Genomic DNA, 25,736 nt, shown 5'->3' with positions numbered 1-25,736 from the left:
ATAAAATCTTAGCTAATTGTAATGATGAGGAAATAAGAATACATGTAAGGTATGAATAGGAATAATAAATTAATTGATAAGATGCAATTAATGAGTTAGGATGATATTTATTAGTGTATGTCGTCATTAATTAATATTAATGATCTAATTTAATTTTTTTAATGTCTACTTAATTATTAATTCAATGGGCCCCAATAATATTAAGGTCCTAGGCATAGGCCTTAATGGCCTATGCCTTGAGCCGGTCCTGCAACGATCCAATCTAATTATATATATATATATATATATATATATATCATATTTTTTTTATTATTTTTAAAAATAATTTCTAATCTCGGCACAAATCGGCACGGGCTTATGGCAGTTACGCTGAGTGGGCAGACGTTACGTCAAAAGCTGTACCAATGGATCATGGATGCGATATGCCATGCCCCCCTCGGTCGACAGTTAAGCAGGCTGACCAGTGCCGGTACCGCCCGCTAGCCCCCTGACATGGACACAGTGGTGCCCCCGTAAATAAAGCAAAGCGGCGTTGACGGTCAAGGGAGCGGAGCGCTATATCAGCCGAGTGCTGTTTTTACAGTGCGAGGACGAGGAAGTTCATCTCTCCGCCCCAATCGGGTTCTTCCCAACCCTAATGGCTTAAGAAACCATGGAGCCAACCCTAGAGACCCTCCAAGACAGCAGCGCCGACCGATCGCCATCGGTCACCGGCGATTCTTCCCCCTCGGGGTCCGTCCCTTCCCGCCGTCTCAATGCCCGGGCAGCAGAGTTCGTCCCTCGCTCCACACAACTCCACGCGTCTTCCCCGGCGTCGATCCAGCACTGCCACTCTCCCTTGTCTCGCCCCGTGATGCATGCCTTCCAACAAGCGCCCCTCAGTCCTACTTACTTTACTCCTGGGCCGAGTTCGTTCGAGCACTACGGGGCTTCGTCAGCCGGTGGCTCTAGCGATGAAGAGGGAGGGCACACTGGCGCTGATCCTGAACTAGTCCCTCTGGAGAGGGACGGACTTTCGGAGGAAGTTTTACAACAGATCACGAAGCAGGTCACCGCTCATTCTGTTCACCTTCATTCCGTTGTTTGATTTTGCTTTGGTAGCAGTTTAGTGGAAACTTGGAAGCATACTAAACGTATCATTTTTGGGCACATTGTTGATGTTTCAGTTTGTTTTGTCAGTATAACTAAGGAGATGAACTGTTGAACGTTTTGAACATCTTCGATTAAGTTGGTTAAAGTTGTGTGATTTGACTTATATCATAATCTAAGTGAAGAAAGTGCAGTGTTATCTGGGATATCTGTGCATCACTACATTTACATACTAATTTTGTGACCCACTCCATCCATTCATGATGAAGTTGTGGCGATTGATCCTATTCATCATTTGGATACATCTCTCTTGTCATTTACAGGTACCGTGAAAGAATGTAGAGGCAGGATACAATGAAGTAGTGCGTTGGTGGAAACCCTACCTAATAATTCAAACTAGCAATCAAGTTTTTCTTAGTAGGAGACTGATCTCACATTTGTTTCAACACTTGAGACCAGATTTCTTATAATGGCATTTCTGGCCGTGCTTGCTTGCCTATAAAATTTGAACCAGCCTAGGTTAGATCTTCCTGGTTTTGCTGTTATGACTTCCTGCATTTACTAATGCACGTGGAGAGGAAAATTGGTTGTACAGTAAAATTTGGAAAATGGATATTAGTGAATTTATGAGCATGGAACTGCATGAAGAAGATCTATTATTTATTTCTGCTTTCTTAGTAATTCCACTATTCCAAAATACATTTAAGGAAGCAGAAACATACAAGGACTTACTGTCTTCACTTTTTAAATTTGAATTTAGTTATTTTAGTTGTTCAATAGAAAAATTATTATTTTAAATCCTAGATATCATTAGTTCACTACTTTATGATTATAACTTTTCTCTATTAATTTTTGCCAGCTATTTCATGATACAATTATCTACTACTTCCATGGTTTTAATGTAACTTCCTAGGTGAGTTTTGAAGAGGATGACATAGTGGCCGCATATGGTATATGTGTATTAAGGAATCATATTTGGTTATATGTAGGTGGATTGACCAAATACAACATGCATTTGCTTTTTGAAAATGTTGTACAAAATTATCAATCATTTAGCTCTCTTATGGAAATTTCTTCATTTAATTTTTTTTAATGTTGATATAGACGAGCTTAGATGAGGTAGAAGCTAGACATGATAGAAATTGAACTATTCTTCAAATCTGAAAATAACCAACTTTTCATTCATCTATCCTCTCTTTCCTTGCATTTGTCTCCAAGTGAACCTTCAATGTGAGATGATTGGAGAAGATAAAAGTAAGAATAGGTAAAAAGGAAAGAAAGAGGTAAAGAAGGAAGCAAGACAAGAAAGAGAGAAAATATAAATATAAATTATACGAATAGATTAGTTTAGATTACTTGTTTTTATCAAATAATAATTGTGTGAGAGAAAGTATATAAAATATGTACCTCACATCTTCATTATTGGGTGGGTGGGGAGGTGGGGTATAATGAAAAAGTTGGTTATCTTTGTTTTTGTCATGCGCTGTACGAGTTAGGAATGCCAGGAAGCTAGCTTTTCTTTTTTCTCATGAACTCTAATAACGTTAGAGCAAAAATACACACAAATAGCTAACTAAATTAAATAAATGTATACCTCTTAAGAAGCTCCACCGGTACTATGCATAAATCTCACAAAAAGGCCAAAATAAATATGCATAATGTGAGCATAAAAAATGCAAAGGTATATTTGAAAGATGCGCATGAATTTAATTTTAATTAAGAGATTAAGAAAATTAACTCAATTTATATTACAACTTTAAGGGGGCGTTTGGTTTAGGGGAATAGGAGTGGAGAATGGAAATGAGAATCATTGATTGTCATTGTTAATGTTTGGATTATAGGAATAGAAATACAAATAAGGGAATGAATCCTTGAAATTGGGTAATGACTCATTCCCATGTACCTTCCCTTCAATGAGTCATTACCCTATTTTCATCAATCAAAATATTTCCTTATTCCAAAAATACCCTTAACCTAAAACTAAAATTTTCTCCCTTAATATCAAATATCAAAATATATTTATTTATTTTTTCTTTCATATCATTCTCTCTCCTTGTTCTCTCTCATCGTATTTTCTCTCTCATCATTTTATCACACACTTTCTCTCTTTAATCTCTCCTATCACACTCTCTTTCCTCATTTTTTCTCATTACACTTTCTCTCTCATCATACTTTCTCTCTCCTCAATCTCTTCCATCGTACTCTCTTCCTTCATTTTTTTCTCATCATACTTCCTCTCTTCTCAATCTCTCCCATCACACTCTCTTTTTTCTTTTTTTTTCTCATCGCACTTTCGCTCTCATCACACTTTCTCTCTCCTCAATCTCTCTTGTCACACTCCCTCCTTTTTTTCCTCAACACACTTTCTCTTTCATCATACTTTCTCTCTTCTCAATCTCTCCCATCACACTCAGTGTTTTCTTTTTTTTCTCATCATATTTTCTCTCTCATCATACTTTCTCTCACCATACTTTCTTTCTCCTCAATCTCTCTCATCACACTCTCTCTCCTCTTTTTCTCATTATATTTTCTCTCTCTTTATCATCTCCCATCATACTTTCTCTCACATCATATTTTCTCTCTCATCATGCTCTCTCCTATCACACTCTCTTTTCTCATTTGATCTCATCACACTTTCTCTCTCTTCATTCTTTCTCATAATACTTATTCTCTCACCATACTTTCTCTCTCCTCAATCTCTCTCATCACACTCTCTCTCCTCTTTTTTCTCATTACATTTTTTCTCTCTTTATCCTCTCCCGCCATACTTTCTCTCACATCATATTTTCTCTCTCATCATGCTCTCTCCTATCACACTCTCTTTTCTCATTTTATCTCATCACACTTTCTTTCTCTTCATTCTTTCTCATCACACTTTCTCTCTCATCATACTTTCTCTCTCATCATTCTCTTTCATCATATTTTTCTCTCACATCTAATTTTTTCTCTTATTTTTCTTTAAGGGTAAAAAAGGAAATTTTGATTTATTCCGATAGAAAATATGCAACTAACCAAACATTGCTTTTAAGAGTGATATCTATGCTCATACCCATTCTCATTCCACAATACAATGATTCCCATTCCGATTCCTATTCCTAGGAAATAACCAAACGCCCCCTAAGTTCTCATTTGAGTTCTTTAATTTATATGTATATATATAGTCAATTATTATTTTATTTCCAATTATTTGTCAACATTTAGAGTCACAGCTATTATCATTTTTTTTTTATCACAAATTAAGAGAATGTTTAATTATTATTTTTTAAATCTCCACCAATAAATTCATTATCAATAAATCTAACGTATGGGCAAATAAATCCTAACCGTGGGTGACGCTTCATTATCAAAATCTCATGTGTGCAGGCAGATATATTGATATTTTCACTTTTTAGTATTTTTTTTCTTCATTTAAAATCACTTTTGTTCGGCTTAGAATGTCTACACCACATTTATTCTATTCCTCATCCACATCTTATTGGTTAGTTTAAACGACTAACCTAAAATAATTTTTATTATAAGTTATGCTAATTTACTGTATACTAACATATGGTCTTTATGTATGAGGTATACAACATAAACACAAGTACCATCATCTAAATTATCAAGTAGCATTGCTTGAAAGGTCAAGCAATCTAATAATAGTTAACAAGTACCGTTGATGGAATGAAAGAGGGGGATGGGTAGGTGGGGGAGTTGGGATATGGACAAAAAGTTGGTTCTCTTTGTTTTAGGCCTCTCCAGTTTAGGCTGGAACTGGACAACTGTACACGACTTTTGTAACGACCCACCTTCTGGGTACTGTCTGTAAGGCCGGTCGGCACAATTATGCTAAACTATACTGTGCGGAAAGCTGGGCTAATTAAAATTTTACTCTACTAATGACGGATACAACTGATCAGAAAGGTCTAAAGCCCTTCTTTGCTGGTGTACATATGCTGAGGAGGGGAAACTGAACATCCCAACTGAGCTAGGGACTAGAACTAAACTTCCCAACTAACTACAGACTTGCCGATCGATCCGCAGATCGATCGAAGCTATGGGGCATTCGGTTCCCAACTGGATCGGTCGGCAGACCGATCCAGGTATGTCTGGATCGGTCGGCCGACCGATCCAGGCACCTGAAACTCCTGGAACGCTACTGTATCGTGCTGGATCGGTCGGCTGACCGATCCAGAAGCCTGGTACACTACTGGATCGGTCGGCAGACCGATCCAGCGTTTGATTTCCTGATTACGAAATCAGAGATGCTGATTTCGGCACTTTGTCGTGCCAAAACTACCTGCAACAATTCTAAACCAATGCAAATCACACTAATATAAAACTACTAATATTCTAAACCTGGCATACTACATAGTGCATGGTTTACTATTTCATAACACTTAACAAATCAAAAACTGAATAATAAAAACTGAAAACGCTAAGTACTAATACTGAAGTAAAACTGTTTAGATCCCAAAGATCTTTATTCCAACTCCTGCCCACACACATCTTGATAGCATTGCCCTCCAGCCTCCGCTACTGGTCCACTTTTCTTTTACCTGTATCTGCAGTATAAGAAAAGTAGTATCTATAAGCTAAAAAGCTTAGTAAGAAACCATCTACCTCACTAAAACATGCAACGATGCAAACATGCTTTTAAAGAATGCTATTTGAAAACATGTACTGGCATGACATACTATGGTTGCAAGCATAACTGAAATAACTGAACATGTAAACTGAAGCATGGCATAGCAACTAATCATATGAATCAATAAAGATAAACTGAACTGAACATATAATAAGCTAAACTGATACTGAATTCAAACTCAACTAACATAACTAATTCTGAGTTTTGAAAACTAATTCATAATAAGTGAAAATACTAAACATGCTGCTGAGGGGCCCTGGCAACTGTACTTGCTGTGCGCGCATCCCTATCCAAACCTGGGATTGCAAGTTCCGAATCTAGTAGGGTTTACTAGGTTAGCTAAACCTAGGGACGACTATGAGAGTCCAGCCCAGTGGATATCTAATCCAGTACAGTGCCACTACTGAAAGTAAAATACTGAATGCTATATACTGATTTTGCTGAATCTAGGTTATCTGTACCTAAAACTAGGTTGTCTGAACCTAGAGGCGACTGTTGGAGCCCACCCATTGGACTGTAGTCCTACATAAGTTGAAATAACCTAATTTGCTGTTTTAAATGCTTCTAGTGCATTTAATAAGTTATTTAAACTGTCTATTACTGAGCTAGACATTTAATCGAGCACCTGGGATGCTCTAACTCTTCTCCCCATTAGGGAGACCACCTCTAGGCACCCGACAACGTCTAACCTCCTATCTGAAGAGGGAAGACGTGCCCGGCCCATCTAGAGGTGCTCAACTAAATCCCTAATCTGCGAAGAGAGTTAAATACACCCTAGATATCGATAAAAATCCGTATACATCCTAACTAAAGCATAAAAACTCAGACGGAAGATATTATACTGCAGGTGAGGGGTTTCTTACCTTGTGTGCTAGATTTCTTACAAATCTAATCGCTAGAAATTCCGGTGGAGACGACTTCTCGACGATTCGCTCGCGTCCACGTGTTCTACTCGCGGAGGGGAACGTCCGTGTGCTGAAATCGTCGCCGGAAAGTGACCTTAGGGAGAGAACCCTAGGTCTTCTTGGTGTGGCGCCGAGAGAAGGAGGAAGAGAAGAGAGGTGTTCGCCGTGAGGGTTTGGAGAAAGAAAGTGGCGTGAGGTTTTGTGAGGAGAGGGCTGCCGAACCAAATTAAACCAAACCCAACTTAAGTTCTTAATTTATATTAAGTGGATTATTGAACCCAACTCTAATATAAATATAATTGGTTCCTCTTTCTTTCAGCACGGCCTTGCTGGGTTCACCGGTTACTAAGGCTAACTAAAGGTTTAGCGGACCCGAGAGGTTCCGGGTTCGATTCCCGCTTAAGCCTTTTTATTCTTCTAATTATTTTTGCTACTTCCGCTACTCGGAAAATTCCGGAAAAATATCTAAAAATTCCAGAAAAATCCTAGAATAATTCTAATGCAAGTTTGAGAATTTTCGGGCGTTACAACTTTCCTCCATATCAAAACTTAGAAAGCAAATTCTCTTTTGTTTGTTCTTCAACTCACCTAGTTGTCTTGTTTCAAATTTCTCCAAATTTATTACTTAAAATAGTTGCATTCACAATTTCAGTTTTCCGATATCCCTTGATTTAGATTACTAACGTGGACATTTTCTTTCCCGCTTGTTAGTTGTTTATTCTTGCCCCTAGCATTCATATTATAACATTGAAAGTATTCTTTTTTTTTTATCCTTTTATTTGTTTTCTGATTGTTATGGTTATATTTTCTTCATTTTTTCAAAAATCCTGATTCTCTCTCTTTCACACACAACATACACACATCTAATATAACCAGTTTTTCAGGCTGGGTCCTGTTTCTTTCTTCTATCTCACCAAGTTTATGTTTCAAATTTTTCCCAATTATTACTTAAAAAGTCACATTCACAATTTTAGTTTTGCTATATTCTTTACTTAGATTCTTAAGATCATAATTTTATTAAAATGATTTAGAGTTATATTTTATTTCTCTAATGTAGCATATGTTCTGTATTAACTTTCAATATATAGTATTGATATGAACATTTTAAACACTACTATTCCAATATCATGAAACATAAATAAAATTATGCAAATTTGAAGAATTCAATTGAATTTTTAATGTTATATATTCAAAAGAATGCATAAATAAAATCATGCAAATATGAAGAATGCCAAGAATTTTTAATGTTCCATATCAAAGTAATAGCTTTATAAGATGAACGATAGTAATAAGATGAATAATAGTGGAAATAAGTTAATAAGTTCTTTTTTCTAAAATTTAAAAAGCATCTTACATAAAGAAAAAATATTTCAAATGATATGACAGAATAGTTAATATCAATTTTAAAATGTCTAATTAAATGCAGTCACAGTTGTTGGGATCAAGATCCCGTGTAGGAACAATAAGCAAACATAAGATCTAATAGTAGGTACTTATGTTACTAAACCAATTCAGAATTTTCTACTTAGATATAGAATGTATAGATGAATTTGGATTTCTAAGATTGTAATATTGTAAGATACTAAGGTTTGAACACAATCTTGACTTCCTAAATTCTAACAGCTGTTGGATGTAAATAGTAATACTGATTCCATAATGGTCTAGTTTTCTTTAGAGTGTCTTCTTTCTTGCAATTTCCTGTTGCATCGCTGTGTCTTCATACATTCTTCATTAAGTTTTGAATGCCTATTCTATGGCAACTGCTCATTTTTAGCTAGTTGTGCGCATTATATTTCATCTTGATATTTCATCATCAGCAGGTTGAGTATTATCTCAGTGATGTGAACCTTGCTACAACTGAACACTTGATGAGATTCATAAGTAAAGATCCTGATGGATTTGGTAAAAATTCTAACATTTGACTACTCGATCATTTTTATTTGAATTGGTTAAGATAATAAACTTGACATTTTTTTTAATAATAGCTCTTTTTCAATGATGAACATATTTATTTGGTGATATCTTTGAGTACTCCTTGCAATTGGTCATGGTGTTTAAAAATATCTTATATGATGAGGCAATGCCTAATTAAACTTTTGGGTTGTTACAACCCCCAATTTCAATTTTTGAATCCTTAAGCGCCTTGATTATTAACATATGCGACAACTTTCAATATCCTGCACTTGCAAGTTACAATGGACTAACTATGCACATGCTAACTTGGATGAATCATGCTTTTCCAAAAATGTAGTTTTTCCAAAAATGTAGTTTTAAAACTCATAATTCAATTGCTATACCAAGAGGCTTTTGCTGCTGCACACTTAATTCTCTAGTTGCTGCTTTTAACTTTGGTATTTTTTACATATCTAGAGAAGCATTCGAAAAAATGAGGAGCAAGTGTTTGAATAAAAGTTTATTTTCGGGGGAGCAAGGGGCTAGAGGACAAGCATTCTTTTCCTAACTTATCTATGATTAGCTATGAATTTTATTTTATATGATTCTAAAAATGAAACAAAAACCCTTTAGAAGTTAAATTTAAACAATTAAAGGAAAACCTAACCTATTAAAATTTAAAATAAATGCAACATATATACTATAAATTAAATTAATATAAAAGAAAGGGAAAAATGATAAATTTTATTTTATAAAGTAGAATTATAAAGGTCAAACAAAGTGAAATCTTAAAGTTGACCATGACATAGAAAGAAATAAACAAAAATTGTACATTATCATCAGTGGAAAATATGAAGTAAATGTATGTTTTTCGTGAAGAAGTAGCCTTTGATGAGCAAAGGGGTCATAGTGAAGAAGCAACCATTGGTTAGAAAGGGTCAAGGATGATACTATGTGCAAAAGGTTGAAGATGAATCATCAAATAGAATAAGACACAATATTTTTATCCTTAAATTAACTATGTGAAATTGTATACTTGATTACGTCAATTAATTGTTAAGAATTGGGAAATTGTATTGAATTAATTTGTCATATCAAATCACACCTATTCTTGACTCATGATTTACTCATATGGTTTGAACCATTTTGGGTGCAAATTGAATTGAATTGTGTGGTTTGTATCATGAATTGTTTTTGTCAATTTTTGACTTAAATATCTTAAAAATAATTTTAGTTTATTCACAATAGTTTAAAAAATAAAATATATTTAAAATTATAGACTATTTCATTGAATAACATTCTAGTATAAAATAAGTTTACATTGATTCATAATAAAATTAGATAGGTTTATATCTTCTATTGATGACAATGTACAAATATTCCATTAAGAATTGAAATAAACTGAGTAGTAGAAAATTTCCTTATGACTTTCACAGATGTCAATTTCATCATCATTATCATTCTATGTATCAATATGACAAGACTTATTCTTTTCAACATTATTTAGTGTTTGGTCCACCTTAACTATCATTGACTTTGTGTTTGTGTGATACTTTTTTTTTTCCTTTTGTTTCATCTTTGACTTTTAAAACTCATAGACCTTTATGTGCTAGTTTCCTATGGGAAGGGAAATAATTATGGAAACATTTAGTGGTAGTGAATAGAAATTTTTTTCCTAATTTGTAATTCCTTGGAAGGAAACAAAGAGGATGCAAAGTTTGAATTATAAAATTGATTATCTAAAAAATAAAAAATTTAATAGATTGATTTTTTTTTAGTGCTATGATCATAGGCTTTTGCTTGATTTGGGGGGAAGCAATCCATGTGTATGTTGGGTAAATAGTTCTGCTTGATTCGAGTGGAAGCAATCTAAGTGCATGTTGGGTAAATAGTTCTTCAGTCACTTCCATCCTGCCTTTTCTATCCAATGTAATGATAGAAACCATGCATATTCCAGGTGCATTTCCTTGTAATTTCTTTCTTTCATAAGGAATGCAACCATACTTTTGTAGTTTAATGTGAAATTTATTCTTCCCTTCTTTAATTCTGTTAATTGGTCTTTTTGAAAGAAACACGATTATGCATCTATATTATAATATAAAATCCATCCTTTTTTCTATTATAATAATCTGTTTGATTTATAATATCTTGGGTATTATGTCTTTTTTCTAATTGCTTTGATTTACTTTTAATTATTTAAAGGTTTTCTGTTTTTATTTCTAAGAACATATAATATGAGATTCACATTGAATTATGAACCTTTTCATTTCTGATTTCTACGTATGAACCATATTATTTTACATGTGAATAGTAACATACCGTATGATACGAAGCATGAATCATACGATTCTGACCACTACGTAGGAACTTCACTATGACTTCCTTAACTTCCTCTCATTCACTATGACAATATTTAGGTGATATTCATCATCATATCACTGTGCAATTCATAGGCAATAAACAAGTGAATATCATCATGTATATGTGATTATGATAATTATAATTGATTCTTGGCAATCCTAAAAAAGCTTCAATGTTTGACATGCATAATTGCTAATCTTCCTTGAATTTTAACAACTGTTTCTTTTCTTCTAATCATTTCTTTCTTTATTTGAACCATTTGACGATTCATTAGTTCTACTCCTAAAAAAGGATAGTGGGCTTTTTTAGTACAAATAGTATGAATCAATTGATGTCCCTTACATCTATCTCACCCACTTGTTCCTACCTAAATCATTGAAGTGGATTAAATATTTCCAGATATTGTCTGTCTTTGCTGTGCATATTAAATTTCCTGTTGCATGTTTTCATTTACTAATGCTATACCAATATGATTTTAGTTATTTTTTTTTTTATTTTAACATGAACTAGAACATTATGAACTAATGCTGAGAATAAATTCATTTCTAGTGCACCTTTTAGGAGATTGTTGATGCTAATAATGTTTTCTTCATAGGGATGCCTGTATGTGATCGCCTATTGTGGATTGTTGGTTAGGCAGATTGTTGGTTGCATGGTAATATATTGAATATGTCATGTAATGGAATTAGTACATATATACTATCTAAGTGACATGAGTTTCAGTATGAATATTGAGAATTGATCATTCTTGTTGCTAATACATTTGATGAATTGTGATCGGGCATGTTTCTTGTCTATTTGAGAATTCACTATTTCTCAGTTGTGTGGTAGAGTTTGCACTCTAGAGGGACTTTGCTAATCATTTGATGGAGTTCCTACCAAAGTTTAAAATTTCAATCTTGGCCATAGTTTGGGTTAATGATCAGAATGTTATAGTTTCTTTACTATATTGTGTCGTGCTGATATAGTTTCAATACTTCTTTAAATATAAAATATATTAATTAAAAATATTTTTATTAATATTTGATTTCTATAAATGTTTACTATCGAGTTATATTTGTGAAGTTGAATGTTGAGTTTAAGTTTTGATATTATCTTGTGAAATGTTTTATGCTTATTGAGTAAAAATCAATTTAGGGTTAACTGAAGCCCACCAAGTAGACATGGCAGTATCAAATAGGTTAAACTAAATTTAATTTGGATTTATTTTGATCAGTTTAAAATTAAACTAATTTATATATATAATAATTTAATTCATTAGTAGTAATATATTTTATAAAGTTAAAAATCATATTATAGTTAATTTTGTCTAACAATCTATCTTCTCTATCTTAAAGAGATTTTTTTACATCGTAAACAGTTAAAGGAAAAAATTAACCATCCTTTAAGGGATGTTTTTTCACTATGTTTATCTCATAGACCTATGGAGGGAAAAAAATTGACATGAAAAATGGAAAACAAAATTAATAAATGAAGGAGGAAACAAAATTAAGGGGAAAGGAATTAGAGTTAATCGTGTAAAAAATAAAAAATGAAAATAGGGGAAATAGAAGAAAGCAAAAGGGAAAAAAAAATGATCGATCACACCGCCTGCTGCCACGAGGTCGCGCCATGTTTGGCCTCCACAACCTCATGAGGCCACTGCGAGTCGCCACTGTCTCAACCTCGTAGCTTTGAACTCGTGCCTTTGCCGGTCGACAGGTGTAATGGTAAATTCTACCTGTGCTGATCGGTACGACTTGATATTTTATTCATTGGTTCCTACTTTCCTGACAATTGCATCAATGTATGTAGTTTCATTCCATTGGGTTTTGGTAGCAATAGGCATATTATTGTGTTGGTACAATATGGTATTGGTCGGCACTAATAAAGAGGAGGAACCAAAGAGGACGGGAAGTGAGGAGGAAGAGTAGGAGGATAAGACTCATCTGGAGGAAGAAGAGGAAGAACCAAGGTGGTACTATCCTAAGACGAGGAAAAAAAGAATCTTGTAATCTTGTCCAGTCACTTCTAATGCGGTCTTAGTACTGAAATTTTACTGGAACGATTTTGTATCTTCTGCTCAAAGCAAAAAAGTAACTGAATTACTTGTTATGTGATCATTTTTATGTTACCTATTAATGAACAAGTTATATATCAACATGACATTGATGCCTAATAATTGAATTTAATCTATTTCACTGAAAAGGTGAAACCTATGCTTTATCAAACTGTAAGATGTTTTTCCTTCTTTTGATTATTTAGGCAAACAACATGAATATTCTGAACGTTTTAGTCTTCTGAGAGATCTGCCTTTAGGTAAAAGTTGAGAATTCAGTTCAAGATAAATAACACAATAATCATGTAAATGTTTTCCTCTGTGCAGTGCCAATATATGTAATAGCTGCATTTAAGAAGATCAAAGCTTTAGTTCACAATAATTCACAGCTTGCTATGGCACTCCGAACATCTTCAAGACTGGTGAGTTCTTCCATTCTACTATGTTGTCTCTCTCTAGTTGCTTACATTTATGTCCCTGAGTCAAATTACAGGTTGTAAGTGAAGATGGGAAGAAAGTTAGGCGTCAACAGCCTTTTACAGAGTCGGACATGGAAGCATTGCAGGTGAGAATTTAATAGTGAAACATATGTTTTTTTGATGATCAGTTCGATTCATTTTTGTGCTTTATATTTCTCCAGTCTCGCATTGTTGTTGCTGAAAACTTGCCTGAAGATCATTGTTACCCGAATCTCTTAAAGATCTTCTCATCTGTTGGCAGGTAGAACATCTTATTATTTGCTGCTACTCTGTGAATTTGTTACCTCAATAACTTGATCTGTGTTTAGTGTAAAGACTATACGCACATGCTATCCACAACTTGCCAATGGAATAGCTTCTTCAAATAATAGACCAACAAGACTTGAAGTGCTCTTTGGTAGCCGAGTATGTATCTCAATCATTTTTTTGTACAGTAGCTAGGCTACATTGTCAAACTCAAAAAATGAACTTTCATGTCATAGTGCTTTAAGTATTAGCACATACAAATTTTGTTTTTAAGCTTGTAATATATATACATCTGTTTGAGTTTCAATCATTTACTTTCTTTACCAACTTTGTATGATGACAAGTTGCTCATTTTTTGATGTATAGAAATCTTTGTGCAAGGTGAATGAGTTCAGAGTTTGAGATAGTATAAGCAGATTCAAAGGAATCTTGACTATATTTGTAATGCAATAAACTGTTTAGACTTGCTGTGGCATGCAAAGCATCCTACACGATAAGTTATGCAAACTTCTGCTTATGTTTTCTTAAATTATTTTTGGCGTTTTTCTTTTTTAGTTGCATGCATTTGTGGAGTACGAGACTGTTGAAGATGCTGAAAAAGCAGTATGTTTGATAATTGCTGATCTTAATTACAGTTTTTTTTTTACTTTCTTAAGCTGTTACCTAGTGGATATGATCTTTTTACTCATGCAGGTTGCTGAACTAAATGAAGAGAAGAATTGGAGAAGTGGTCTCAGAGTTAAATTTTTTCCTAAATTCTTGGTAATCAGCAACCATCAATCATGTTGCTTCCTCTTTAGCCTGAGTTTCCTTCCACAATTTTTAAATTGTCATTTGTCTTCTAAACCATTTTCTTGCTTTAGAATTTCCATTTCCTGAGTTCTTATTATAGCTTTGAAAGGTTTTTTTTTGGTTATTTTTAAATGGGATTATAATCCATCTATTTATAAACTTTGGAACACAACTGATGATATAATCTAACAATGAGGAAAGTATGCTAGCTAAATATAAGACTTGGTAATTTATGGATGAATTGGTTGAAGTATACTGGACTTAATCGTGGCCTCAGGTGACTAATTTGAGCCTACAATCCTCCAACTTGACCATTTGAGACCATGGACGAATGGTTTGAAGTATATTGGAGTGGTCTTAGTCTTATGATCATTTTGGAGACTGCCAACCCATTTATGTGGTTTGATCAGCACACCTTGATGACCTAAAACCTTCTAAATTGTGTATTTGAGACCATGTATAGATTGTTTTAAGTATACTAGACTCACTAGCGTTTGTAGATGACCATTTTAGAAAGGTTAAGCCTATCAAGGTGGTTTGACTAAAACACCTTGATGGCCTAAAATCTTCCACATTGGTCATCTGATAACATGAAAACATTATTTGAAATATTTTGGATCCACTAGTGGTCTCGGATAACCAATTCAAAGAGGATTTAAGTCATTAAGGTTAAACACTTTGACAATTAAGCTCTGACTATACACTATCACAATAACTAAAACAACTCCCTGTACATTGCTACAATGTACTTGGTCAATGTACCTGGTCAGGCGCTTGAGTATAGAAGTGTGATCGTGTGACATGGTGGCAACAGATTGGCAAAAGGTGGAACCGCCACCCTAGCGGCCCCCTGGCCCCGATCCCACAAGATTCCAGAGGGAGTAAATCACGGTTAATGCTGGGCAGGATAGGTGACTGGAGGTCGAAGGAATTTTTGGCGCAGCAGACCAGGGTTTTATCCCTGAGTGCAACTGGCGACCTTCGACCCCACAACTTCATTGGCAAGCTGCAGGCACCTAACCAGCTGATCCAGCCCGTGGGGGCAACAGATGTGTGTAGAAGTGGATGTTGTAGAGAGGAAGACTAGGCTTTTACCACTTGTGGCTGGATTGTTTGTTTGGGAAGTTGTTGGTGCTGCACATAAGAAGCTTAAGGACCACTAGACATGTTGAAAGATTGAGAAGTCGCTTACGCTGCATAGAAGCTTAGGGTTTTCAGTCTTTCTCAACATAATATGCGAGATGAATTAGCTTACTGATGATAACTGCTTTGGTGGGCAATTTAATTGGCCATGTGCTTTGGAGAGGGGTTTAGTTAGAGGGGCATTTTAGGCATTTAATTTTGGCAAAGTGCGTCCTTTGGTAAATATGAACATGGTGTGCATTTTGAGTATTATGAAACCTCAAGTGTGCACTTTGGTAAAATGCTGAAAAATATTGATTCATTGAATTTTCTTCGTTTTCTTATATATACAAGAGAGATTATGCTTCTCTGAGTACATTTGGAGAAGAACATCCTATATTTCTTAAGAATTAGAGAGAGACATCAAAAACGAAGCTGTTGGTTCCAAATTGTGGCCTGTGAAAACAAAAATATCTGGATCCTGTTATTTTACAAATCTCAAATCTAGAGGTGCTCATGGTTGTCCTTCACATAAGATCCAACGAGAACTTCAAATGCTTGAGTCTAGGGGTTGACAATTGAAACCTGGAGATTGATATTGTTCCAATAGTATAATTGAGCAAGCTTATCAAAGGCCAGCCTGGGCTAATTGGATATACAAAGATATTGCTTGCAAGTAGTTACATACCTACTAAACTATTTTAGGCTTTTCTTTGACTAAAAAATTATGATCTGTTTTGGAAGTAGTTGTGATGAATTATTGCAATCCTTTAGGCTTATCTTTTATTGGTTATTGTTGACGGATGACTCGTATCTGAATGAAAGCCAATGCAAGGGACGTCATGGAAGAAAAACCTGTTACGGTTTTTTTTGTAATATAATTTTGTTACGGTTTTTTATAATAGAATTCTGTTACGATTTTTCATAACAGAATTTTGTTACGATTTTACCGAGTCTGGAGTTTAGGCAATATTTATAGGGATCATTGTAAACCGATTATATTATGAAAACCATTGAATGTGATTCTCTTGTGTAGAGAGAATTCTAATAAGGCTTCGACCATTTTTGTGGAGTAGGCACGTTGCCGAACTATGGTAATTCTTCTTCTTCTTCCTTGTGTTTGCTCTTTCTTGTGCTTCTTTGTCTCGTTGCTCTACGCGATCTCTTTCTCTCTTCCTCTTCTTCTGCATTAGTTGTTGAGAGGTGTTGCCCCCCTCTTTGCGCAACAATTGGTATCAGAGCGAGGTTTTGGCGAATTTCTTCAACATGTCGGGATGACTTCTTTGAAGTTTGATATGGTAAAGTTTGACAGAACCGGAAACTTCGGATTATGGCAGAGAAGGGTCAAAGACTTGTTGGTGCAATAAGGCATCGTGAAGACACTAGGAGAAAGGAAACCGGAAAGCATGGAGAGATCGGATTGGGAAGAACTTCAGGCGAAGACAATGACAACAATTAGCCTTTGTCTTACGGATGATGTGATGTACCATGTCATGGACGAGGAGTCATCGGTGACAGTTTGACAAAAAATGAAAAACTTGTACATGTCAAAGTCATTAACAAACAAATTGTATCTTAAGAAGAAATTATTCGGGCTGAAATAACAGAGGAAATCGATCTGAGCTAGCACATTAACGTATTCAACCAGATTGTGAGTGATTTGAAGCTGGTTAATGTGAAGATCGAGGACGAAGATAGGGCGTTGATGTTGTTAAATTCTCTACCTTCATCTCCTACATACGAGAATTTGGTTACTACTTTAATGTAGGATAAGGAAACTCTTAAATTGGAGGAGATCGCAGGTGCGTTGCTAGGTTTTCACTAAAGGAAGAAAACAAACGATGAAGTTTCTTAGGGAGAAGGACTTGTGGTAAATAGCAACCAAGAGCGTGGTAGGAGCAAATCTCGACATGGATTGGGTAATGACAATAATGCTCGTTCTAAGTCGAGAAGGAAGAAGGTGATTACGATTCACGTGCTACAAGTGTGGATGCAAAGATCATATGAAGAAAGATTGTTTAGAGAATAAAGGTAGTTCGGCAAAATCTGTAAACATAGTTGAAGAAGAAAATTCAGAGAGTAGTGATGGAGATATGCTATCAGCTATGTCGAGTTCGGAGCAACTGACGGATGCATAGATTTTAGACTCTGCATGTTTATATCACATGACTTTAAACAAGGAGTGATTTGACATCCATAGGGCAGTGGATTCTGGTTTAGTATTGATGGGAAATAATGCATCTTGTAGAGTTATTGGCATAGGGAACATCAGAATCAAGATTTTTGATGGTGTGATTAGAACTTTATGTGATGTCAGACATATACCAAATCTAAGGAAGAATTTGATTTCATTGGTTACACTCGATGGTATTGGTTGTAATTACAAATAGCGGAGCGTTCAAGGTCAGCAAGGGAGCTTTGACAGTAATGAAAGGACAAAAGTTAGCAAGGAATATCTACAAGTTGATAGAAACTATAGTTGTAGGTAGAGTCGTCTCGATGGAGTCTGAATCAGACAATACTATCTTGTGACATATGCGGCTAGGGCATATGGGTGAACATGGGATGCTAGAACTTCACAAGAGAGATTTGCTGAAGAGCGTCAAGATGTGCAAGCTTGAATTATGCAAATTTTGTATTCTTGGGAAATAAAGCAAAGTGTAATTCAAGATGACGACAAAAAAGACAGAAGGAATTCTAGATTACGTATATACGGATCTCTGGAACCAGCCAATGTAGTATTACGTGGATGACACTTGTATTTTGTGAGTTTTACCGATGATTACTCACGGAAGGTCTGAGTATATTTTATGCATCACAAGTCAGAAATTTTTATAAAATTTAAACTGTGGAAAATTGAAGTGGAGAACCAGATTAGAAGGAAGATCAAATATCTTAGGTCAGACAATGAGACTGAGTACACAGATTCAAAGTTTCAGGAATTTTGTGAGCAGCATGGGATTATGAGACATTTCTCGATTCGCAAGATACCACAGCAGAATGGTGTGGCAGAAAGGTTGAACATGATAATTATTGAGAAGCCAAGATGTCTCAGGTTGAATGCAGGACTAGCAAGGAATTTCTAGGAAGCAGTTAACATGACATGTTATCTCATTAATAGATCATCAAGGGCAGCATTAGAAGGCAAAGTATCAGCAGAAGTATGGACAAGGAATTTAGTAGATTACTCTCATCTTTGAGTTTTTGGATGTCCAGCTTATATGCACATATTTAGTGAGGAAAGATCAAAGCTAAATGTGAAGTCAAAGTAGTGCATTTTTCTGAGGTTTCAAAAAGGAGTTAAAGGCTTTAAGCTTTGGGATCCTAAGGCAAACAAGATGGTGATAAGTAGAGATGTGATGTTTGATGAGAAGACCATGCTACGACGTACTCAGGAAGAAGGAAAGGAAACACTACAAAGTAACAAAGAGAAAGATGTTGTACATGTGGAGCTAGAGAGTCATAGCTCTGATAATTCTAGCTTAAAGTACATAGAACATTGTACTATAGCTGGTGGCAGAACGAGAGGAGTCGTAAAGCCACCCACCAGATACAGATTCGAAGACTTGGTATCTTATGCTATTATCACCAATAACGGAGACCATACGTCTTTTTAGGAGACGATACACAACTCTAAGAAGGACAAATGAATGAGTGCTATGACAGAGAAGATGGAGTTACTGCATGAGAACTAAACATGGGATCTAGTGGAACTTCCTGAGGGAAAACAAGCTATAGAGTGCAAGTGGGTTGTTGCGAAAAAGATGAAAAAGCTCGACAAGTTGAAGAGATTGTTGAGCAAGGAATTTAACATGAAAGATTTGGGCGAGGCCAAGAAGATTTTTGGGATGGAGCTGTAAGGAGATTATGGTTGTCTCAAAGTACCTATATGGAGAAGGTGTTGGATAGATTCAACATGAAGAATACAAAGTTGGTGAGCACACTCCTAGCGTATCACTTCATGTTATCTAATACGCAATGCCCAAAAACAGATGAGAAGATCTAAGAAATGTCAAAGGTTCCTTATGCCAATGCAGTTGGTTGTCTGATTTATGCCATGGTTTGCATGAGACCAACTTTGACGCAACTAGTTAGTATGATGAGCAAGTTTTCTCAAATCTTGGTCGACCACATTGGGATACAGTGAAGTAGATTTTTAGATACTTGAGAAATACAATTGATTATGACATTATGTTGTAGGCAATCAGAAGATCCTTCAGTTGCAGTGTACATAGATGCAGACTATGCAGAAGATTTAGATGACAGGAGGTCTACTACAAGATACGTGTTCACAGTGACGGGAGGACTTATCTGTTAGAAGTCTATGATATAATCTATTGTTGCATTGTCTACTACGGAGTCGGAGTACAAGACAACAGCTGAAGCAACGAATGAAACTTTATAGCTTATAGGGTTGGTCAGAAAACTGGGCGTTCAGCAAGGTAGAGTCAAGTTGTTATGCAATAGTCAGATTGCTATCTATTTGGCGAAGAATCATGTATATCATGCGAGAACCAAGTATATTGATGTAAGGTTTCATAAGATCAGAGAACTGATTGCTTCTGGGAAAATTCAACTTGAGAAGGTTCACATTACAAACAATGCTACAAACATGTTGACAAAGCTAGTGACCATAAAGAAGTTGATCCATATCTCTAGATGCTGGAAGAAGCCTAGATCCAGGTGGAATTTTGCTCAGATACTCGTGTTCTTTGAAAGGGTTAATATTCACCAAGGTGAAGATAGCAGACGGATGACTCATATCTGAATGAAGGTCAATATAAGAGACGTTATGGAAGAAAAATCTGTTAAATTTTTTTTTTATAATAGAATTCCGTTATAATTTTTAATAATAAAATTTTGTTATAATTTTTCATAACAGAATTCTATTACAATTTTACCAGGTCTGGAGTTTAGGCACTATTTATAGGAATCATTGTAAACTTATTGTATTATGAGAATTATTGAATGTGATTATCTTGTGTAGAGAAAATTCTAATAAAGCTTCGGTCATTTTTTGGAGTAGGCACGCCCAGTGTTGTTAGAGGCGCGAGGCGCACCGAGGCGCAAAAAGCTCCTAGAGCCCGAGGCGCGAGGCGCGCCCGAGGCGCGCGCCTCTTGAACATAAGGTTGATGATTACCAGACTATTGCCACACTCATATACTATGTCAAATATGATAACTATTAATATTCCACACACATCAATATCAAATATAACAAGCAAAACAACACCATGATAAAATTAATAAAAGTTTCAAACTTTCAAGTTTCAAGTTTCAAGTTTCAAGTTTCAAGTTTCTAATTTAAACTAACAAAGTCCATCAAAACAAGTGTAATAAGTAAAATTAATCATCAAGCTCAAGATCATCCTCATTGTATTCTTCTTCTTCGTTATCTTCATCTTCTTCAAATTCAATTTCTTCTTCTTCTTCTTCATCTCTAAATCTTAGAGATGAGTGTCTCATAGAGGAAGATGCATTTCCCTTCTCGACTTGTTTAGGCCTAGCATTTGAACTAGAGGTCATGGTTGCAATATTTTTTCCTCTAGTACAATATTCAGGCTCTTCAGCTCCACTAGCTCTAGCAACGACATCCCATGTCAAGTCATCACCTTCAAAAACCAACTCATCTTCTTCATTATCACTTTCTCCATCCATTCTACCCATCAACCATTCATTACTATCATCAATATCTGTCAAAGAGATGGGGTCAATCTTATCACGTGCATCATACCGAAGCTTTAAGGCACGATTGTATTTCACAAATACCAAATCATTTAAGCGCTGCTGAGCTAGCCTATTTCTTTTTTTGCTGTGAATCTACAAAATGTCAAAAATCACAATAAGTATAATAAAATATCAAAGAATATTTTCTACTTATAAAAGTAGCATACTAATAGTATCAAACATTTATATTTATTACATACCTGCTCAAATACACTCCAATTGCGCTCACAACCAGAAGCACTACAAGTGAGGCTAAGTACTTTAATAGCAAACTTTTGCAATTCGGGTATTTGCTCCATAGCATTCCCACCATTCTGCTGGAGATAATGCTCTTCTATGTCTAATTGCTACATTCCTCCCAAATAGCCCTTCTGTCTTTCGATATATAGAGAGCTGGGTAGTGATTTTATCTTGCTCGGCAGCGCTTGAAACCAATCTCTCCATAGTTTCAAACAAATCATTCACCACTTCTCCACAGATATTTGAATCTGTGTATGAATAAAAAAATTCTGGATTCAAATAATGTCCGGCCGATGAAGTTCACATTCCCATCTCGCATCAATGATCTCAAACACTTCTTTGTATTTCTCTTCTTCTCCTTAAAGACCTTCATAATTGTTTCTTTTGCCCTATCCATAGCCTCATAAATATAGCCCATTGCAGGTTTTCTTTCGCCATCAACCAGTCTCTGAACACGGACTAAAGGGCCATATATCTTTAAAATATGCACAATACTGCTCCAAAATCTAAGTGTCATGATGATTTTAGCTACTTTCTTCCCCGCCGCTTCTTTTGCCCATTTACTCTATCCAATCCTTTGAAATGAACATTTTTCTTAAATTTTGCTTCTGTAGGTGCATCCTTTCAAGAGTGAGAAAAACAGTAGCAAATCTTGTGACACCTGCCCGACAAAGCTCTTTTTGTCTTGTAAGTTGCCTCAACATATTTACCATGCCGGGGCGAACATAAATGTAAGCATTCACATTCATTGCCTTCTTCAATGTTGCTTTAAATTCAGGCAATTTCCCAATGTCGACGCAGTGAGCAGCACAAGGAATCCAATACAAGTGTGGCCTTTTTGCTTCTAATAATTTTCCTACAAAAAAAGTTAGAAAAGTAGATAAGTTTAGCATATATAAGAAAAAATATATTGATAAGAAAGAATTAAATAGATTCTTACCAGCAAGCACATTGTTACTTGCATTATCCGTAACAACTTGAACAACATTTACTTCTCCTACACGCTCCACAAATAGATCAAGCAACTGAAATATTTTTTCTCCAGTCTTTGCATAATCAGAAGCATCAACCGATTCGATGAAAACCGAACCTTTAGGAGAATTCACTAAAAAATTAATCAATGTTCTCTGCCTTTTGTCTGTCCACCCATCTGCCATCAAACTACAACCATACTTGGCCCATTCTGTTTCACACGACTTAATGTAATCATTTGTCACACTATCAACCGCCTTTTTTAGAAAAGGAACCCGCACCTCATGATAACTAGGTCCTTTTAGACCTATACCATATTGGCCAACCAAGTCCAACATTCTTTTGAAGCTTGAATAATTAACGGCATTAAATGGAATTGCCGCATCATACATCCACTCAGTTATGGCCATACAAGCTTTTTCCCTCAATTCTTTCTTGTATGCCTCATTTATCGTAGATTGTCTTTCTTTACCCTTTCTACTTTCAACAATTTTTTGTACATTAGGAGCAAAATACGTATCCATTGGACCTATTTGTCTGGGCCTTTTTTGCATATTCACTGATCTAGAACTTGTACTTGTACTTATAGGCGGCACACCTTTAGCTCCAATATTATCCATATCAATATCATCACCAAGAGGGTCTACATCCTCAAAGTCCAATGTCGCAAGTTGAGAAAGATTACTTTTCTCTGCCTTTTTCTCCATGAAATTTTTAATTTCTTCACGTACATGAGGTGGACATTTTTTGCAAGTCGTAGTATTTCGAAACCCCCCAACAAGATGCTGTTTTGCACGATAAATACCCCCTTTTGTAACTTTTTGACAAAAGTTACAAATTAAATCATTTTTATTATCCGGATTAATTCTTTGAAAATAATTCCATCCCGGATCTTTTGATATATATGTTGGAGTATCACTACTACCTTCCATGATAATTGAACAAGAAAATAGTCTGAAAAATTAAAAATAAAAATAGAATCAATAAGGTACCAACAATAAAAAAGCATTGTACAATCTGTACCAGTAATTTAAAAGTAAAACTTAGACCAATTCAGGCACTGTACCTACCGCCTGAAAAAATAAAAACCAGTAAAAAAATAGAAATGTTCATTTCAAAGCAAAACAAAAAGCAGTAAAGAAAAAAAATAAAAAAATAGTAAGAAGTCTGAAATACTGGACAGTGGAAAACAGAAACCTGACAGCAGCACAGTAAGTACACGAACCGGACAGCAGCGAAAAGAATACTCGGCGGCGAAACGAATACAGAACTGCAGTCTGCAGCAGGTAAAAAATACAGAAAAGAAGAAGAAAAAGAAACGAAGAGAAAGCAGCGAAGAGAAGAAGAGAAGAAGAAGATGTTAACAGACGAATAAGAAGAAGAGAAGAAGAAGAAGTGAAGAACAGAAAAAAATAGAAAAAAGAAGGAAAACATACTTGGCGACGATGCAACTCAGCGATGGCGCGACTCAGCGATGGCAGCGGCGGACGGAAATGGGTTCAGGTTTCTTCCTCCCTTCCTGCGTTTTCTTCCTTCCTGCGTTCTCTTCCTTCCTGCGTTTTCTGCTGCGTTTTTGCTCCTCTTTCCCGTGCCCTAATTCCAAACAATGCTGATTTGGAATTTTTTTTTTGTTTAAAATCCAGATTTGGTCAAGATCTATTGCGGCGCCTCGATCGCGCTTCGTTGAGGTGCAAAGGCGCACGAGGTGCGCCTAGGCGCGCGCCTGGCGAACAGCGCCCGCCTCGCGCGGGGAGAAGCGTTTTCCCTCGCGCCTTGCGCCTGGGGCGCGCCTCAGGCGCGCCTTTAACAACACAGGGCACGCCGCCAAACCACGGTAACTCCTCCTCCTCCTCCTCCTCCTCTTCTTCTTCTTCTTCTTCGTGTTTGCTCTTTCATATGCGTTTTTGTCTCGTTGCTCCAAGAATTCATCCTGTCTATGGAGAAGCAGTAGTCATTGCTTATATTCAGCAAGAGCACAATAACTTCCAGCAACCATGGGTAGAAAAAGGGCACAGAAGTGATAATTTCTGTTTGTCTCGTCTTCTTAAAACTCTCACTAGTTCTCCTGAGCTGCATTTTCTGTGTTACCAAACTCTAGCTCATGTCGTAACAGTTCCTCAGTAACAGGCTTTCCCAGCGGTGATTTAATTCTCTTGTTGGCTGCCTAGTTATTTTAGTAAATACATTAAGCTCTACATTTTACTTTTGCAAACAAAGTTTTCATTCTCAACCTGTGTAAACACAAGGTGTTTTTTCAGACTTTTTTCCCCTAAACTAGACCTGAATTGATTGCATATGTTTTTGACTTTTGTTACTAACTTATTACTTTTTCAAACTAGACAAAACATGGGCTAGCTCGAGGAAGAAAAGGACATGAAGGTGAATTTAATGGAGATGATGTGTCCACATCAAACCAATCACATGAAAGACAGATTGATGATGCCTATCACTTATCTGAGGCATCACATGAGCATGAGGTAAGAAGCATGCTCTCCCCTTTACACAATCACTATTAGAGTTTTCTTATTTCAGTTGAGATCTTTCTATGTTTCTCTCTATTTGATTTGATAATATCCTGTTGCAAGCTTCAGTTGACCTACCAATTATATCTTCTCTATAATCTAGTCTAGATTTGAGTTGTTTCTATATCTGCACAATTATGGTAGGAGGGTTAACCTAGTCAATTATTTTGGGCAGAATGAGGAGGGCAATGATAATGACGGATCACCAAGGCGAGGGAGAGGCTGGGGACGTGGAGGGTCAAGGCTTGGGCATGGTCAGCATCACAACAATAGTCGTGTAGCCGCCTCTCTGGTTGACACCCCACCATCTAGCCATCTTATCCATTCTGACCGTGAGCAGCCTGTTCCAAACAAACCACCTCCTGGTCCTCGAATGCCAGATGGAACTAGGGGATTCACCATTGGTCGAGGGAAATCAGCACTCCCTGCAAGTACAGTCTAAAAATGTTTTCAGTGTTTTCCTCTATATTCATTCTCCATGTGTATGTTGTGGTCGTCATCAGCCAATCCACGGCTTTTAGTGCCGGTGCTGATTTTGGTGTCACTGTATCCATTATATTAGCTGTGGTTGGACTAGTTTTTGTGGTCGATTTGCAGGTTGTATGTTGTTGGGTTCTTACTTTTCATGGTCTGCTCTCCAAAGGAAAAAAATGCAAGGGAATGAGAAAGGGAAGTTGTTACTTAATTCTATTATATGTTAAATACGGCAAAAACTTTACGCTA

At 36.0% G+C, this 25,736-nt stretch overlaps 2 protein-coding genes across 3 annotated transcripts; one reads left to right on the top strand and one right to left on the bottom strand.

Annotated features, from left to right (window-relative positions):
- The first annotated feature begins 455 nt into the window (after positions 1 to 455).
- Positions 456 to 25,736, top strand: LOC121986082 (la-related protein 6B-like). Of its 2 annotated transcripts, XR_006113340.1 has the most exons (11): positions 456 to 1,048; positions 8,442 to 8,523; positions 13,241 to 13,335; positions 13,407 to 13,478; positions 13,554 to 13,633; positions 13,701 to 13,797; positions 14,194 to 14,241; positions 14,332 to 14,400; positions 23,685 to 23,994; positions 24,135 to 24,325; positions 24,831 to 24,911. XR_006113340.1 is itself a non-coding variant. In XM_042539883.1 (10 exons), the coding sequence occupies exons 1-10, from the start codon at positions 653 to 655 to the stop codon at positions 25,453 to 25,455; spliced, it is 1,344 nt and encodes a 447-aa protein (XP_042395817.1). In that variant the 5' UTR covers positions 459 to 652; the 3' UTR covers positions 25,456 to 25,736. The 2 variants fall into 2 exon arrangements, 1 of the variants encoding a protein (XP_042395817.1); XM_042539883.1 differs by lacking the exons at positions 23,685 to 23,994; positions 24,135 to 24,325 and adding an exon at positions 25,189 to 25,736 and having other exon boundaries at positions 459 to 1,048; positions 24,831 to 24,968.
- On the bottom strand, positions 21,813 to 23,386 carry LOC121986083. The gene is made up of 2 exons (XM_042539884.1): positions 22,460 to 23,386; positions 21,813 to 22,375 (listed from the first exon to the last, which is right to left on the bottom strand). Exons 1-2 carry the CDS (start codon positions 23,196 to 23,198, stop codon positions 22,080 to 22,082), a joined length of 1,035 nt encoding a protein of 344 aa, XP_042395818.1. The 5' UTR covers positions 23,199 to 23,386; the 3' UTR covers positions 21,813 to 22,079.

This window comes from Zingiber officinale, chromosome 5B (assembly GCF_018446385.1).
Source record: "Zingiber officinale cultivar Zhangliang chromosome 5B, Zo_v1.1, whole genome shotgun sequence".
NCBI lineage: Eukaryota > Viridiplantae > Streptophyta > Magnoliopsida > Zingiberales > Zingiberaceae > Zingiber > Zingiber officinale.
Note: the sequence above shows the minus strand (reverse complement) of the source record. Positions and strands in the feature narration are given on the sequence as shown.

Bases quoted from the DNA above. Each gene is read 5' to 3' on its own strand.
- LOC121986082 (XM_042539883.1), top strand. From the start codon at position 653: ATGGAGCCAACCCTAGAGACCCTCCAAGACAGCAGCGCCGACCGATCG. The intron at 1,049-8,441 runs GTCACCGCTCAT...CATCATCAGCAG, and splicing joins TACAACAGATCACGAAGCAG to GTTGAGTATTATCTCAGTGA. The intron at 13,336-13,406 runs GTGAGTTCTTCC...GTCAAATTACAG, and splicing joins TCCGAACATCTTCAAGACTG to GTTGTAAGTGAAGATGGGAA.
- LOC121986083 (XM_042539884.1), bottom strand. From the start codon at position 23,198: ATGGAGAAAAAGGCAGAGAAAAGTAATCTTTCTCAACTTGCGACATTG. The intron at 22,376-22,459 runs GTAAGAATCTAT...CTTTTTTTGTAG, and splicing joins AAGTAACAATGTGCTTGCTG to GAAAATTATTAGAAGCAAAA.